General features: G+C 38.7%; 2 protein-coding genes across 5 annotated transcripts in view; both read right to left on the bottom strand.

The window, feature by feature from the left end:
* The window catches only part of ptpra (protein tyrosine phosphatase receptor type A), a 28,805-nt gene extending 23,663 nt beyond the window's left edge, over nucleotides 1-5,142 (bottom strand). For 2 of the 3 annotated variants that reach the window (XR_004331805.1, XM_032514707.1), the window contains exon 1: nucleotides 4,669-5,142. The gene's annotated coding sequence lies outside the window, so the exon portion shown is untranslated. The remainder of the gene's footprint in view (nucleotides 1-4,668) is intronic. The other variant, XM_032514708.1, reaches the window with a different exon arrangement.
* Nucleotides 5,143-6,609: 1,467 nt separating this feature from the next.
* On the bottom strand, nucleotides 6,610-17,293 carry idh3b (isocitrate dehydrogenase (NAD(+)) 3 non-catalytic subunit beta). 2 transcript variants are annotated; one of them, XM_032514717.1, is made up of 11 exons: nucleotides 17,084-17,293; nucleotides 14,985-15,158; nucleotides 14,156-14,276; nucleotides 13,970-14,030; nucleotides 13,744-13,876; nucleotides 13,023-13,156; nucleotides 12,775-12,877; nucleotides 12,508-12,654; nucleotides 12,156-12,250; nucleotides 11,904-11,964; nucleotides 6,610-7,099 (listed from the first exon to the last, which is right to left on the bottom strand). In XM_032514717.1, exons 1-11 carry the CDS (start codon nucleotides 17,123-17,125, stop codon nucleotides 7,022-7,024), a joined length of 1,149 nt encoding a protein of 382 aa, XP_032370608.1. In that variant the 5' UTR covers nucleotides 17,126-17,293; the 3' UTR covers nucleotides 6,610-7,021. The 2 variants fall into 2 exon arrangements, with proteins under 2 accessions (XP_032370608.1, XP_032370607.1); XM_032514716.1 differs by lacking the exon at nucleotides 6,610-7,099 and adding an exon at nucleotides 8,853-10,011.
* Nucleotides 17,294-18,460: the final 1,167 nt, after the last annotated feature.

Here is an 18,460-nt window from a genome sequence, read left to right on the forward strand (position 1 = left end):
CTCTTCACGGGAGACTGAAGTAGGCCTAACCCAGGACCGCTAGGACTGTTGCTCTGAAACAGACCACAGATTATATGTCCCCAGTGCCACACACAACAGCCACAATCCTCTGGACTTCCCTTTCTGAGGGATAGTACTCCCTGCTGGTGTGGTTTGTGTTCCTGTTGGCTTCATTCAAGAGCTGGTGAGTTGATGAAAAGACGTAGCGAAGCTGAGGATTAGTGTTCTGGTTAATAACACAGGCAAGAGTGACCGCTGTTTCTGTCATTAAGCCTGTAATGATGATTTGGTTCCATCAGGCTGCAAGGATCAAGAAAACTCACTTGTTTCAATGAGTGAATGTGGTGAGTCAGTGAACTTCTGCTCTGTGTCTGCTTCGTTGTGGGGTTTCTCACAGAGCATGCCAGGGGCCTCTCAAGCTTTCCCACATCGGACACAGAGGATGTAGAGGCGCAAAGCATGGCTTCCCCACAGAACCCACTGTGACCTCGAAGCGTGGTGTGGGGCCAAACTGCCAGCTTAGGGCCACAAAGAAACCTCACTCACTATCCCCATAAATACCAAGATAGATTTCTACGTCTAGCATGCAGCTATGGCTGGGCATCAAACCTTACATTTTGGTACGGACCAAAACATATCCGTAGCACCAAGTGCCAAAAAACGTTCAAGCCCTGAAAGTTGGCATCAAATGCCTGGTCGAATTCCTAGTCTTGTCCAGTAATTCTTTGATAAAATAGCTTTCTAATTTGACAAATGTAATCCTGCAGAGCTGCTAGTTTTAAGACCCCATATTAGAAGTTTGATTTATTTCACTAATGAAAAAGAATTTAAAAAAGTAACTTTGTACCAACACTTAGGTACAATATTTGCACTAATATCCAGTGGAAAAATGTGTTATTCTTTTCCTTAAGTAATAATAGCTATACTACACTGTAGATAAACTCTTACAAGTAAGGTTTGAAAATTACTTAAGTAAAAGGTACAGAGTATTATTAGCTAAATGCATTGCAAGTACAAAAAGTAAACATACTAAATATAGGATAAATTAACCATGTGAGTGTTTCCTACTATATATTAGAGCTGGGCAATATAACGATATTGTCACATGAGAATAGATATTGTGTTAGATTTTGGATATGGTAATATCCTAATATGGTTTAAGTGTTGCATTACAGTAAAGTTATGTAATTTTCTGAACTTACCAGACTGTTGTAACTGTTCTATTATTTGCCTTTACCCCCTTAGTCATTATATCCACATTACTGATGATTATTTATCTAAAACCTCATTGTGTAAATATTTTGTGAAAGCACAGATAGCCAACACTACAATATTGTATCAATAGAGGTATTTGGTAAAGAATATAGCGATATTTGATTTTCTCCATATCGCCCAGCCCTACTATATATACTATATTACTGAATTATTATAACTGATTTAATTATGTGTAAGTAGCAGTCATTGTTGGCTATGGTTCATCTAATACATAACAATGCCTCACATGATAAGCTCTAAAGATGCTTATATATAATCCCCTAAATTAAGTATTTTACACCTGACAAATAATATGGTGGAGTAAAAGGTACAGTATTTACTTCTGAAATGTAGTATACTATAAGTATAAAGTGGCATTAAATAAAACTTACTGTTGAGGAAATGTTCTTTAATACATTCCACCACTGGTAATATCAAAACATGTTAAATGATATTCAGCTCTATGTGCAGCAGGAAAACAGACTAGATACTGCCTAATTTCCCTACCACACTTTCTGTCTTTGTTTTGGTAATTTAGGTTCTGTAACAATGGGAAACCAAAGTGAAGGTTCTCATATCTGAAGGGACCATCCTGCTCCACTAGTTCCCTCCTCTTCCTCTGAAAAATAAAAAGTCCATATAAGATGAAGAGACAATAATCTAAGACTTAACTTCACAGCAGTGTCATGACAGTGCTTCTCCAAAATCCCTGTTCCTCCACGCCCATCTTTATTAAGTGGTGCATTCATAGCAAGCACGTTCTTTGAACCTTTTTTCACAGCAGGGCAAAAAGGTCTGTCGGCTCGAAGGCTGATGCCAATGCAAATCTAAATATTTATAACTCTGGTGCTCAACTGGTTTTGAATCCAACCTAAAGTTGACCTCAACAATGAAGGCATTGTTTAAGAAAAACAAATCAAAGTTTTTCTCTGGGAGGAAAAGACAATAATATGATGTGATTGAATATGTAATTTTGCTCATAATTTCAATGAGAAAATACAGATGTTAAGCACACAAAACAGTTAATGGTGGACACATTAACATGACTATATCTGTAACCAAGACATATGTATAGCAATCAAAGAATGCATGTACCTATGGTGAGTATAGAGGAAAAGACTAGTGTAATCATGTATGTGTATATGTGTTAACATACTGTTTTGTCCAAACTCACATCCCCTTCGCCCACAACTCCCATATTTAGTGCCATTTTTCCACCTTATGGTGACAAAAAAACAGTGCCTCAAATAAACTCGGATGAAGAAATAAGGAAGTAGAAGCCTAGATTTTAACCAACCTGGATCACACGAGAGCATTCACGATCACAAGAAACTCACACATCTAAAAATACTTCTTGAATACAAAGTCCCGCCTAGTCTTTGAAGTCCACTGAAAAGACATAAAGTATTATGAATATCCATCACAGTTGTGGTCAACGAGAAACATCAATAATCCCACATCAGGAGGATGTACAACAAAGATTTACAAAATAATTTACATGTTCCTCTGCATCTACAGAAGGAGAGAACAAAGTTGGATGACTCTGGGTGGAGTCTTCCCAATCAGTCAGACATTTGACTTATGAATGGATGGTTATCAACCAGTTCAATTTTCTGTATTGTGAAATAAATGTCATTCCAGCCAAATGACATGAAGCTGAAATCAGGCTCCATAATGCTCCATAATCCTCTAAATGCAGTTGTGTTTATCCTGTTCAAGGCAGAATTACAGTACAGTAAAATATGCAGGTCTGGCCCACAGGTGGAAACAAAAATATATCTCCTGCCCCACCCAAAGAGCCAAAGCATAATATTGTGCCAGCACCCTAAAATTGTGGAATTTCACACTGAGGGGGGGGGGGGGATTTGAAAAATCCCACAAATTGAAACTTCAAGCAAAGTTCCACAAAGCAATTTTAAGCTATAGGCCTACTTTATTCTTATTTTTAGAAACTAGGCCAATCATGAAAAGTGTGGTGTGAGGATCACTCATGCTCCTCTGCTAAAAACCTTTTCAGGTTCCAAGACGGAAACAACTCCTTTTTCTTGAAATAGGTTGGAGATGATATGGACCGAGCAAGCAAGATGATAACGGCTCTGCCTTCTTTTCTTACACAGTCCGACTTTCCTAAGGGTCTCCTGGGGTTACAACCACAGCATTATGGGAAACATGTCCAGGCCTGACATACAGAGGTCAAGGTAGGCACATGCAGCTTAGGTTTTGCACTTGGATGCGCCTAACATGACATGGGGACCTGGGTTAATTGGAAAGCTTGTTGTTGAAAGGCACAGAGATTGTGGTATGGTGGATGTGTGCTGCAGCTCAGTAAATCGGTCCAGACGTGATGAGTCAAGCTCCAGGGAGACATTGCAAAGGCTTTGTCAGATATGTCAAGCCATGCTCTGCCATGCCTCCTAAGCCTGGATGATGCTTCTCTTTGCTCCAACTTTTAGGCATTCAAACATTTTTACCTGGTCAAATGTTCTTGTAGTTGACGTTTGGCTCAAATGAAGCAGCAACTGTTGTATTCATTCATATTCTTTACCTAATAGTCCCCATTTCCAAAGCCAAAGTAAGTTAAGCAATAATCCTGTTAATAATAATAATGATAACAATGTTCTGATGAGCTAAGAAATCATAACCTACAGTCCACCCTAACTCCATAAACAGCCCGTAACACCCACATTATTGAAATGGTATGCTCGGTTACACCTTACATTCAGAAAGAGAGAAGAACATTTATCATTACAAAAAAAAAACTTTGGGAGAGGTCGTAAAGAGGAATGCACACTTCAGAGACTCCATGTCCAGAGTGCAGAAGAAACACAGAACAAGCCTTCGTTGTGATTTGACACAGGCCTACATGTTAATGTTAGGGCGACCTAATTCCTGTGTGGGTCGCGTGAAGACCCCCCCCCCCCCCCCCCTCTGCTCCTACACCAAGCCAGCTCCCCACCCTCTCGGAACGTGTAATAACAAAGCGTTGATAAATAAAGTGTACTTTCCAGTGAGGCAGGACCGACCCTGGACCTCCTTTGTTCCACTGCCAGCACAACAAACCGAGTTACAACCTCTGACTTCGAAAATGTTGTCGCACTCATCGTTAAGCCCCCTTTTCTCGAGAGCCCCCTTCGCCAAAAATGCCCTCCCTGCCTCCGAGCTACTTCTGAAATGTTCAAGCGTTTTACAAAGAGATGTACAACTATTAAACACAGCCATACTCTTTGCATAAGCCTCCATAAACTCCGCTGTGATACAGATAGGCATATCATGCATCCTGTTAAGACTGCATGTGGGGGGGACAAAGTGTTTGTTTGTGGGTGACAAAATTTTACAGCGAGAGGAAACATGCTGGTACAGCGACATTGTAACAAGTGTGATTCGGGCTTAGCGCAACAAAACAAGAAAACTCACCACAACTCCTGTAGCGCCCAGAGGAAACCCGAAAGAAGGGGAGGGGGGACTTAAAGCCAAGTAGGAATTTTTCCTCTCTTTCTCTTCCACGTTTTTAACCCCGGCCCCTGTCTCCACTCCCCAGGAACCGAGAGTGTGAGCGGGGTGGGGGGACCAGGGTGATAGCAGAGGAGGGAAGCACGATATGGGACACACAGTCAACACTTCGCAGTCAGTTTATCTGCCAAATCCAGGCAAGGACGACATCCCCCCAAAAAACCTAGATTCGCCGTAATTTAGCTTCCCTTTAGAATGTACTTTCTTGGCCTTCCTAGATGTTAAATCCCACGGTGTATCCGTTGTATCCGGGCGCGTCGGCCGACTATTCTAGTCCGCCATGTTGTGTGTCTGACTGTCTGCATAGGAAGAATGGGAAGCGAACAGCAAATTCCCAGGCCAGGCCCCGTCTCTTTCCACTCTGTTCCTCCATAACCCGCAGCGACACCTGCTGGCAGAGCTGGAGCTTACACGGTTTACAGTGCCATGCAGTCATTGCAACGAGCTGGGGCAGTGCTTCCCACAGTGAGGGGAACTCCAAGCGGTCCTTGAAGGGCCCCTGACTGAGTTTGCTTCAGTAAGTGTTTATCAACCCATCAACTAATAAAGAACCTCGCAGATGAGCTGGCGTTGTTTTGTCTGCTTTCTGTAGGCATATAGGCCTACGCTCGTAGCCTATTTCTTTTAATTTAGGCCACGGGCTACAATCATCAACCTGCAGAATGTGCAAATGAAAAAGAGCTTTTTGCTGAATCTGATACATTAAGGCCACATTTGCATTGACGTTAATATGTGTGCTCCTTGTTAAATGTTTTGAAGGTGGTTTGTGGTCCATGAGTAGCCTACTGTGTTCATAAATAAAGTGATTTTGAGAATATATTGCAAACAGACCATTACCATGATCAAAACATATATGCTTGACTCAAAAGAAGAAAAAATGATTAAAAACAGCAGGTCCAGGAATGAAACCACAGAAACTTAAACATGTAGAAAAAGGTTATCAGAAAACATCAATAAATAATATTGTTAAAGTATAAGAAATATTAAGCTTTACACTTTTGCATTTTTAAACCAAGGGATTGGAGTTTGAAGGAAAGGTATTAAACCTTTGTTTTTTGAACATTTTAATTATTTAACAATATTTTTATGGATGTTAGGCAGTTATATTTTTGACTTGTCTGATCAAATTTTAATATTTTTTTTCAGTGTTGAAGCTCTATACCATACAGGAAAAGGCCTAGTGCCTTAAAGGTCAAAATAAATAATGTGTTAAGGTGATGTTTTTAATGGTAACATTCTACTACCATCTGTTAGAAATGATGTTAGTCAGTGGTAAATGTTTCTGCGAATATAAATCTTTGGGTAAATATTTTAGTCTTTTATTATAGTAAACTTAGTAAATACCTTTGGATCTGGACCTTTTCAATTTCCTGAAGCAATTTTTAAGTGGAGTAAGGACCCCCTCGAAAACGAGATGTCACATCTCAAGGGATTATTCCTACTAAAGAATTTCTTAATAAGTGATGAAAATAATCATTAGCTGCAGTCCAAAACTATAAGCTCTGTGCACTACCGTGACAGACCAATGCAAACATTGTGGATTTGTTCAGTTTGTTCTTTTTCTTCATGGTTCTTTGTCATGGTTCTGGGGATGTGGATCATATACCAGCATGCACAAAGTAACTGTTTTGTTAATAGATTCTGCAGTCCACCTGTATTGCATATATTTGGACAAAAAGGACTTGCAAGGTTCCGCATGCTGAAATGATGCATTCTGAATGAGCCACCAGCAGCGATTAGAACACTAAATACTACCTCAGTCTTCTAATAACATTCACACAAGGATTTAGCACACAAATGTTATATCTTATTTATTATTCATATCTCATAAATCAAGTAACAATAAAGTTGAAACTTTAAGTTAATAAATAATATCAAAGTATACATTGACTGTGATTAGGTTTAATGTTTAGACATAAAACCATTAAGTAGAAATTACAGGATCTTGCCAGAGAAAAGAATACAAAAGGTTGGTATTGCCCAGAGTACCAGCATGGAAACATGTTTTGTGTGCCAATTATAAGACTTTGCATGTCAAAGCCAATTTTTTTCTCTCCTTATTCAACCCAGTTGTTTGTTTTTTAATTATAGCTGCACATTAACCAGCATCAGTGTATATGTTGAAAAAATTGTGAAACCTGTTGCTGGAATACACTGTTTGTGTACAATCAGTCAGAAGATCTGTTAAACAGGATGTAAATAACAAAAAGTGTGTGCGTCTCAGCAGCTGACAGATAATACAATGCAAATACAACACTTAGACTGCCAGGTTAGCAATGACAGCCTGGGTGAACTCGTCGCTTGTAGCATAGCCCCCCAGGTCTCCGGTGCGCACCTGTTGCAAACATAAGGACAGCTTGTTACTATATGCACAGCTGCAGCAACACATGTCCACACAGTATCATGGCCCGCATGTTAGAGAGCCTTTAAAAACTGCACTCACAGAATAAAAAAAAAAAAGAAAAAAAAAGTGTGATCAGCTAGAGGTGTACTTTTAAAGAAAAGAAAAAATCAGCAGTGTCATTTCCTCAGCTATGTCCTCTTCTTTATTTTCTCACATTAATCTTTAGCATTACCTGAGGCTGAGAACTAAAATATTAATCATATAAGGTGCATCTATACACCGGATACAGTAGTAATGTCCAACATAGGTTTAGTCTTATCTTATTAGATATTGAACCATAAAAACATAATTTTGTCCAACAGTGACTATTAAGAGAAGACAGAATATTAGTTATTCAAAATGACATCACACTTTTGAGAAGTTGCAGGTATGAAATCTCCATAACATATTCATTAGGGAAAACTACACCATAATTAGGGAAACTAAATCTCATAAACAGAAAATAAAATAAAGGACATGAGGCAGTTTTTACTAGTTGTGGCACATTCTCCTGTTTAGATTGAACCACAAGGTCAAAACAAGAGTTCCTATCTAACGGACTAATTGTGAAGTCTTAAATTGTAGCACTGTAAGAAAAAAAAAGAAAAAAAAGACTAATGTAAGTAGACGGAACGGTGTTTTAAACTCTTTCAGCATTGGTGACATGTAAAGTTCTGTGGAAACAATCAGCACCATCTTATACAAAACTTGTTTTAGGCATCCTTGGAAATGATATATAAATATATAAAACGTATGACTTTACCCATTGAATTCATTTGTTTCTTAAAAACTAAGATAAACCGCAGTATACCAAATCCTAATCATCCAGTGTAAATGCTGTGCACTGCTCAACTCAATGAATAGAGGACAGGCTTTATGGAAAATGTGACGATCATAAAGGCAGAGTTTCTGTAGCTATTAAACTGTAAAATAAATGATTATACCATTTCTAATTTGGACACCTGCCAGTTTTTATTTCAACTCAGACAATGGAGTAATACCTGAAAGTATTGTATATTTTAGTTTTTCTTGATGTTAAAATATCATCTGTATTAATAATCTCCAGCAACAAACCTGAATTTTGCATTAGGTTTGTTTGCCTTTGCCATACGGTAACTCACTGTAAAAGAACTCCGCTAGCTTTACAGCCCTGCAATGGCAGAACAAAGTTTTATTGAAAACATTGACACATTTGTAGGTTGGAAATGTTAAGGTATTATTTAATCATGATGTAGCAGTGATACCATACTGTATATTGATTTACAATGTGCAAATTAGATAAAAGTGAGGTAAATTGATGCTGAAATGTAAGACAAAAGCAGATTAGCCAATATAAACTGGTTGCTTTAAAGACTGTGGGCCCTATTTTGCACCCGGCGCAGCGCAAAGCCAGACACAAGCGTTTTTTCCATTTTAAGACCGATACAATTTACGGTCCTGCGTCCCTTTGAGCCCATGGGCGTGCTGGTCTTTAGGGAGGTGTGTTCAGGTGTGTTCAATTCTTGGCGTATTGAGGAGCCATTGACCAACAAGAACCTGGTTAATGACGCAGCATTTCATTGTTATTTTAACAGCAAATTAGTAAAATGCGCATAGGCTTATGCACAGAGAGCGCTGACACAAAAGATTACAAATAAAAACATGATGGTGCAATAATAATAGCAATGCACCAAGGTACAAATGCGCCTGGCAGTTAAAGGCCCACTATGTAATATATTTACTGTAATAAATCACAAAATGACCCCAACGCATCATCAGATATTAAGGAAACATGCTAAGTTGAAAAACTATTGTTTCTGACAACAATGCTAGTGCCAGTATTTTCTCCTTTTGTAATTCCCGTTCCGTGACGGAATGTCCGTGTGTTGTTATCGACTGCCCAGTTTGACAGCCAGGCCGGGTTACCAGATAGACCTGTAGAAACGTAAACCCAGCATGCTACAACTGTAATGTTAGTACAGCCATGAAAGCAGCAAACAAACGGGATCAACGGAGATAGATTCTACCCAACCTAAAAAAAACATGTTTCTAACAGTTGCGTGACCAGAGACGTAACAAACCCCGAATAAATATTGGAGATGTATTTGAAAGTTTGAGACACTTTAGAGCACCAAAATACGCTGAGTTGGCTAATTTCCTTTTGAACAGGTAAGCATTAGCTTCAGGCTAATTTATCAAGGCTACTAAGAATGGGCATTTTATGTCCTTTCAACATTTGCGTACTCACATTGAATTATATAGCTATAATACCTGAGTTGTTTACTTACTCACAAAAACAATTGAGACACAGCCAGTAAAGTGATGCCGACTGGTCCTGGCTTACGCCACCATGCTAACCTTGCTAACGTTATCGTTAAAATAGCCCCCTGTATGTGTGATAGCATGAAGGTAGTCCGTATGGCCAACATGGTACAAGCACAAATACATCAAAATAAGCGGACACAAAAGTCCCCCAGAATGAGTAAAAAGAGATGGACAGTTACTATTAGGAAAGATATATAGATGTTATGATGTAAATCCATGAGAGGAAGACTCATGAACTGCACATAATTTAGTAAATGACAACACAAGGCACCATTGATTCCACCAGATCTTTTAGCAAATCTGGTATAAACCATATATATTATGATGCAACTGATGGTGTTTGTCAAAACTGTGTATCACAACTGTCATTTGGCAATTAGAGGTGAGGTGAGTCTTAACATGCGTCCAGTTCATGTTAAGAACAATGTCCAGATTCAAGGAAACGTCAGTGAGGAGTGCGACGACACATCTTAGTTAACAGGTCGGTGACGCAGGTTTTCCACAACAGCACGTACAAAGTCGCCAGTGGTAGAGTACCCGCCAAGGTCTCGTGTCCGTACCTGGGACGTGCACACAGATACACACAAACACACACACACAGGGTAATGGGGTACAAGGAGAGGAGGGAATTAAAGGAAAGGTAAAAGGGAGAGGAAGGGCACTTCAAACAACATGCAGGCAAATTATGCTTTCCAATGACAGGCTTTCCTTGAAAATTATATTTTCAGACAGTTGTTTCAGATATAATGCTAGGCCAACAAAAAACTGCTTTTGCAGCTGAAATGGGCTAAAACTAAACTTGTGGATTATTTGATTAGAATGATAAAAAAATAACAGTGTTTTCTAAAGCCCAAGATGACGTCCTCAAACATGTCCACAATTCAAACATGTGCAGTTCACTATCATGGAGTAAATAAACTAGAAAATATTCACATTTAAGAAATTGTAATCAAAGAATTTTTAACCTTTTTTTCTCAGAAAAAAATTACTTTTTATGCTTTTAAGATATTTATGATCAACTGACTATCGAAACAGTGTGATTAATATAATAATAATAATAATAATAATTGTTTAATCAATTGATCTTTCAAGCTCCAGAGCTGAATGGACCTTGCATTTTATCTGAGGGACTAAGGTCAACTTCATGCTAGCGTTTGTATCAGTGTATGTTAGTGTCGACATGGAGCAGGTGCAAAAGGCAGTTAAGTTGTCCTGGTTACAAATGCATATTCCTATAAGAAAGACAATTCATTGAGGAAGAGAAATGCAAGAGAAGAGGAAAGATGCATAGGCATACATACAGTCTCAAAAACAGAAATTAAAGGCTCTCTAACACAGTGGTTCTCACACTTTAAAATAATAAATAATAATAATAATAAATAATAATAATAATAATAATACACCCCCTTTGATATATGTTTTCATACAATTACACCTTGACGAGCCCAAAAAAAATGTTGGTAGAAAAACAATTCCTGTCTATGAAGTGGCACAATACAGCGCTGTGCCATCAGTGTCTTGGGGGAATCACAGGAACTGTTGGGTTTTGTAAATTATAGATTTGGATTTAGACCTACTCTATCTGTAAAGTGCCCTGCGATAACTCAATAGGATTTGATACTATAAATAAAATTTAATTTACTAAACGGTGTTTTAACTGAAAAACCCTTAAAAAATGTCCCATGGCATGAAAATTTCACTTTGAGGATTTCCAACATTAATATGCATTCCCCAGCAGCTAGAAATGGTGATAGGTGTAAACCGAGCCCGGGTATCCTGCTCTGCCTTTGAGAAAATGAAAGCTCAGATGGGCCAATCTGGAATCTTGCTCCTTATGAGGTCATAAGGAGCAAGGTTACCCCCCCCCCTGTCTCTGCTTTGCCTGCCCAGAGAATTTGGCCCACCCATGAGGGAGAGACATCATGGCTTTCAAACGAGCAAAGTGGCAGTTGGTCAAGACCCCCAGCCTGTACCTTCTCCCCCCCTTCCCCTTTTTAGATGTGGTATTAGGGACCACTAAGGCCTATATAAAAGCACCCAAAGAGCAAAAAATTGACTCTTTAATGGCTTCATTTCAAATGCTAAGAATCACTAAATCCATTCATTATAGATTATAATTATTTTAGGAATTATGCATAACTGATACTTTTTCAATAAACATCATTTTGAAAAGGTACATATGAGATTACTGTTTGTTAACCACAAAACTAATAAGCAACATATTAATTCATAAAAACAAGCTGACATGAGTAGGGTATACACATTATGCTGGCTCCATATTTCACATTGTCACATTGCTTACAACCGATTTTATTTGTATTAATAGAAAACATTCCCTCTTGAGTGTTAATAGTGTTATTGCCATGGCAGGCATCTCCACATTCACAGCTTGAATGCACCAGTGTGCATACAGTGGGTAGAACTAACAAGTAACAGACACACACATCCTTACCTTTCCCTGTTTGACGACCCTCTTGACAGCATCTGACACCATCTGGGAGTGATATTCCAGACTGCAACACAATACAGTGACAAATAAGAGGTGGCTTGGACTTTCTTGTACACTTGTCAAAATTCAGACAAATACACTTACTGTGGTTTTCTAAGGCTTTAGGAGTGTGGTGGGGCAGGACAGAGGATTAAGACGTATTGTACAGTGTTTTGGTGCACTTTTTACAGCAAGACCTAAGAGTCTTAAACTCACTTGAGGTGCCTGAGCATGTTAGCAGCACTCAGCAGCATGGCTGTGGGGTTGGCAATGTTCCTTCCTACAGCTTGTGCAAAGGGATGGCGTGCACCCTGGAAAAAAAAAGAAAAAAAAGAATGACACTGTTACAGTCCTATTAGTCCTCTCCATCACCAAGTACAGTACCAGAGAAGAAGACAAGCAACAAGTTTAATTAATAGTATTGAGTATTTTCTATTGTGTGCATCATTAATATTTTCTGCTAGAAAAATTCTCATTCAGAGTATAAAAGGAAAAAAACATAAAAATAGGAATCAGAAGGAAACCAGAGAATGCCTGGCTGAATAACTAAATAAAAGTGGAAACTTACTGTCTCAAACACAGCATACTCTGCACTGTAGCTTTCCCCAGGAACAACTCCTGCTCCTCCAACCAGCCCTGCTGCCAGGTTATCAATGATGTTACCGTACAGGTTGGGCATCACCAGCACGTCAAACTGGTAAGGGTTCTGGACCAGCTAAAGCAAAGTAACAGACAATAAGAAGTTTGAACAAGAAATGGAAAAGTGACACTTTGATCTAATCAGCAAATTATTTTATAATAAAGTTAGGGGAAAGAATTGTGTGGCAGTATGTACCTGCATGCAACAGTTATCAATGATTATGGTCTCATATTTGATTTTGGGGTACAGTTGGGCAATCTCTGCACAGCTCTGCAGAAAAAGGCCATCACCTAATTTCCTGTAATAAGACGAGTGTTACTGTGACTACAAAGCAAAACAAAACCCAAATTAACACAGTTTTAAGAATTAATAAAGAATATGATTACAAAAAAAAAATCAAAGATTTATAAAAAAGCAAAGAGGGAGCTTTGCCCTATCCTTACATGATGTTGGCCTTGTGAACAGCTGTAACCTTGCTTCGTCCCTTCTTGGTGGCGTAATCGAAAGCAAACTTGGCAATGCGCCGTGACTTATCTCTGGTGATGATCTTCAAACATTCGATCACACCCGTCACACTCTAGAAAGAAGAGGGTATTTACATTTTAATAAACCCATTCCTATTTAAGCCTTGACTAACAGTACAAGAGAATAAAAACACATTACACCCTACGTACAGCAGACCCATTTTTCAGTTTTATGTCATGTCTGTTGGACCAGATTCACTTAAATTTTAATGAACAAAGCCGTTTACACTAACAGCTCGTAATTCACACATTATGTTTATATGTATTACTGCAAACTGTCTTTTTAGACATGAAGTCCATTATGTGGCCAGTGAAGACAAGGTGTACATGGTTACACTGCAAACAAACTTTTATATTAAAGTCTACAGGACAAAGTATACAAGACAGTTAAAGAATCAATGCAGTAAAGTAGCAATGCATGTTTAGGTCTCCGATGAGGGAGAAGTAGTTCAAAAAGTAAAAACTGAAATAACAACGCAGACAGACACACAAACACACCTTTGTGTTGATACCTATTTAATGTTGGCCAAATCTCTGGGTGCTGAAGGGATATCTCCCTCTTGAAAAACAAAAAAATCCTTTTCATGTGGGTTAACAAACCCTGGTTTATCTGACTACAGTGAGGAGGAGTGTTGTTTACCTCGTGCTCCAGGGAGCTGTACTCCCCCTCGGTCTGTTCGCGGATGATGACCAGGTCCAGGTTGTTGTGGCGAGTGCTGTAGCCGGGTAGGCTATTCACATGAACCACATTAGCAAACAGGTCCAGTTTACGCCTGGGCAATGGATAGGGAGGTACACGTTTATTTTTTTATTAAAAAATCAAAGACATACAAAGTATACACATTAAAATGCACAACTTGTTTTACCTCAGTCTCATCTCGTACGAAGCCAGCTCCCCTTTAAATTCCATGGGTGTGTGAATCTTTCCTGAATAACCAAGCACATGACAAACATAAATGTTTGGTTCACTGCCGCCTTTTAAAGAACTCATCTTTTGTTGTTAATAAATGGTGGTGAACTATGACTGGAGACAAAATAACAAGTAGAGCTACCTTTCATTGCCACTTTGTTGGTCTTCATTGAGGTTAACACTTGCTCCAGTTTCTCATCACTGGCCATGTTCTGTACCTCGCTCAGGTGAAACTCCTCAAATTCTACTGGGACATCTCCCGCCTGGCGACAAAGACAAAACAGCTAACTTTATTATTTTATAAAGATATGCCATCAACATATATAAAGGCTGAATATGTGGGCAAGACTCAGACAAAAATTAAATATATTACGAGATGGGGAAAATCCTTTTAGTATGGATGTTTGTGAGAAAAAAAGATCCTCTCTTTTTGTTTATTTTCTTCTACTCATAGTTATAGTGTTCTAGCCTGACAAGCCAGAACCACACCAACACGTTGGGTCTGGGAACTCACCACTGGCAAGGCTAAATCCAAGGGGCGGGAAAAAAGGTTGTTTTTCAAAGTCCCTCTGCACGCAATAGGATAGTGCTACAACCAACCACAGCAACGCTAATTGATAGATTCAACTTTTTCACACATCTTCTTTTTTTTGGAATGACTTCAGTGCTTAACTCCAAGTCTTCCAGAGTCGCGGCGAAAGCCAATCCGAAAGACTGCTTTTTGCCAGCAGCCATCTATGTTTTCAAGTAGCAGGGAATTTACGCAGAACCGTCGCAACTCTGCGGTCATTACGTGAAGCCCGCCCACCGACTCTATACACAATATGATTGGCTTGACCAGAATTTGGATTTTCCAGCTCGCAAGCCATCGGAGAGTGGCTAGACTGACCCTAGATTTAGTAGTTCCCCACATTATTTCTAAAAAGACAAAAGGGTAGTGATCATTCCATTTCCATCATTGTAAAATGTACCTTGAACACTTCCTTGACAGCAGTCATCAGCTCAGGTCCCACTCCATCCCCTGGCACCATTGTGACCTTGAAGGTAGCATCAGCACGGGCGGGTGGGGCTTCTGGGCCACACAAAGCAGCAGACACACTCAATGGTCGAGAGGCCAAGTGCTGCCACTGCGGGCCGCTCAGGCCCTGAGGATAGGAAAGAAGACACAACATGACAACAAGCACAACATGGTATCCCAAGAAACAATATCAATTTGCCTACTGGCCTATGTAGTTGTAGCTATAATGACAATGACCAACTTAATTTGTGAACCATTAAAACAAAGCAGTGTCTGACCACTTGTCACAGTTTGCATATGCCTATGAGATGTAAACAATTCCCAGGATTTCCCCATCTTCCTACTCAATTTTAGGAGAAAAAAAAGTAGCGAATTAGAGAAAAAACTTACAAAAATAAACATATTTTGGGTAGAGTTGAAATGATTAGACGATTAGTATTATATAAGAAATGTTGCTTTATGGCAATACTGGATTTTTTAAGGATTTTTGCATCTATGTCAGATATCAAATTGGCTGGATAAACCAAAACAGACATTCCTGTCAAGTTATTTATCCTAAAGTTGATTGATTTTCCAGAAAATGATCCTATATATATATATATATATATATATATATATATATATATATATATATATATATATACAGTGTCTTGAGAAAGTTTACACATCCTGGCTAAAGTTGATAAAAAGAAGAATAAAAAACACCTTTTGGAAATTGATCTTAAGGCCGTATGTAAAAAAGTTTTAGGAAAATCCAACCTTGTCAAGGACACCAATTTTCATTGTGAATAAATAATGTATTTTAAATAAATAAATGTTCTTTCTTAAAATACAGGGAGCATACGTATATACACCCTTATGATAAATTCCCAGAGAGATTTTTATTTTTATTTGTTGTTACTTTGTTACTTCGTGGATCCAGGGTACTATGCATCCTGATAAAGTTCCCTTGGCCTTTGGAATTAAAATAACCCCATATCATCACATACCCTTCACTATACATAGAGATTGGCATGGGAAACTTTCTATAGGATCTCTCAATGCAAATCAAACCAGCTATTAAGCTAACTGAAAAAAAAACATGCCAATCTAGGTATGGTGAAGGGTATGTGACGATATGAGGTTAGTTTAATTCCTAAGGCCAAGGGGGCTTTATCAGGATGCATAGTATCCTGCATCCATGAAATAACTGGCCTTTAAAAATAAAAATGTCCCTGGCTCTATAGGAATTTAACATAGGGGTGTGTGTACTTATGCCCCCTGTATTTTAAGGAAGAACATGTATTTATGTACAATACATTATTCATTCACAAAGAAAATTGGTGTCCTTAAAAGGTTGGAATTTCCCCAAAATTTTGAAATTTCCAATATATATTTTTTTTATTCCTCTTTTTAATCAATTTTAGCTTGAGTGTGTAAACTTTCTCAAGCCACTGTAGATCTAAGCAACTGCAAGTTATCAAACAACAAGCGTTATCGTTATGTTAAGTAAAGAGGCAACCCGACTTATCTGGTCTGCTCTCTGTCTAATGACAGTTAGCCAGTGGTTAGCCCTAGTGCTGTTGTCTGTGTGTGTGTGTGTGTGTGTGTGTGTGTGTGTGTGTGTGTTGTGTGTGTGTGTGTGTGTGTGTGTGTGTGTGTGTGTGTGTGTACTAACTAATGGTTCACTAAGGACAAGGAGGTTACCATGTCAGTTAGCCAACGTTACTTTGACGTTAGCTAGCGCACTTTTATTTCAATTAACCCGAGATACAGTTCTGAACTATATGGCCATTAACCTGTTCGACGAGTACGTACTAACGGCTAAGATTTATTTTCTTGATGACCAACTTTTGGAACCACAAATCACAACTAGTTAGTTACCACTTTCTACCTGAAGCTTTTTTGAATCAACACAGGCTCGTGTTTAGCGACAATACACGAATGACACCAGCCGGTAAGACTCTTAAGATAAAATGGTGCTTGAGTTTAACACATACAACTTTAACTCCTGCAACTCCTTCCCCACCGACCTATGGTTAAAATTAGCTTGTACACCATCTACGCACTCACCTTGACCAATGTTACCAAGCTTCCTCTCAGGGTGGCCGCCATTGTTACAGATGCAGCGACTCTGAGCTTCTTCTTCTGTGGTGCAGTAGTGGTAAACCACCTGTTCTTCTTCTATTGTAGGCTTTTACGGCATCCCATATCTTACTGCCTCCTACTGGTATAACGTTTGAGGAAATAAACTCTTTAAATATGTCGGATGGCGCCACATAGGGTTCCCTTGGTGTGTTGGTGAACATTGTTTTGTCTTGTTTTTATTATATATTCATTCATATTCATGTTTATTATGTGTATGTTTATGTAACCTGTGCACCAACCACCAAGGCAAATTCCTTTTAGACGTTACTTAGCATTGGCAATAAATCCTTGCCTGATTTCTGATATTCAGTTTGTGTTAGAATGTAAAGGGTTAAATGCGTTAATCGCCAAAGAAAGACCTACATGTGAATGGAATTACATTTGTGCCCTTAAATTCAAACACAACTTCTTAAATAGACCAAACAAACAAGTCAAACAAAAATCACTAAGGATACAAAATGTCATGCCAAAAGTCAAACTTAGCCTGTAGCCTAATTTGCAAATGATTTGTGTAAACTATAGTTTTTTTATTTGTTTGTATGTCCTTTTATTCACCTTTGCAAGCCCAGGCTCCTTCCCAAGTCTTTTATTTGATATCTCTTTGATATTTTTGTTTACATGTGAAGTGCATTACAAATAAAATTCAATTCAATTCAATTTCAATTCAATTTTATTTATAGTATCAATTCATAACAAGAGTTATCTCAAGACACTTTACAGATAGACCACACTCCAGAATTTAAATAAAATGTATTATTTATTATTATTTATTATTATCTCCTCGCTTGAACCGGAAGTCGTTCTGGCCCTCCTTCGTGAAGGCTGTCTCAAAGCTCATTCCAGCCTTGAGGAGCGAGGATTGAGGAGGAATCTCTTAGGAGATGTGAATTGTTCCCGGAAAGCGTGCAGCTGAAAACTGTTGCTAAGTCCGCCAGCTGAGAAATTAACTTGACGCTTCAGAAGAAAGGACGTCTCTTCCCTTCAAAAACACATTTCTTCGCGTTTCTCACATGGTTCCTTGGTGGGACGGGCTAAGACACAAAGAAGGAAGCAAGTTAAAGTAACGTGGATGCAATTTAAGGACCGTACCCCCCGACTCTTGCTCTTCCATTGAGCTCAGTGCTGGACATGCGGTGTTGCCAACTTGGCAACTTTCTAGATTTAGCGATTTGTTCTTCAAAACAGTGACACATTTAGAGACTTTAGACCATCAGGGAAAAAGCAAGAAATATTAAAGCTTTAGTGCCTAACTCTTTCATAATAATGAACGTCCGTAACATTCAAGCCCATTAAAACTTTCTC

This window comes from Etheostoma spectabile, chromosome 4 (genome assembly GCF_008692095.1).
Source record: "Etheostoma spectabile isolate EspeVRDwgs_2016 chromosome 4, UIUC_Espe_1.0, whole genome shotgun sequence".
In the NCBI taxonomy this organism is placed as follows: domain Eukaryota; kingdom Metazoa; phylum Chordata; class Actinopteri; order Perciformes; family Percidae; genus Etheostoma; species Etheostoma spectabile.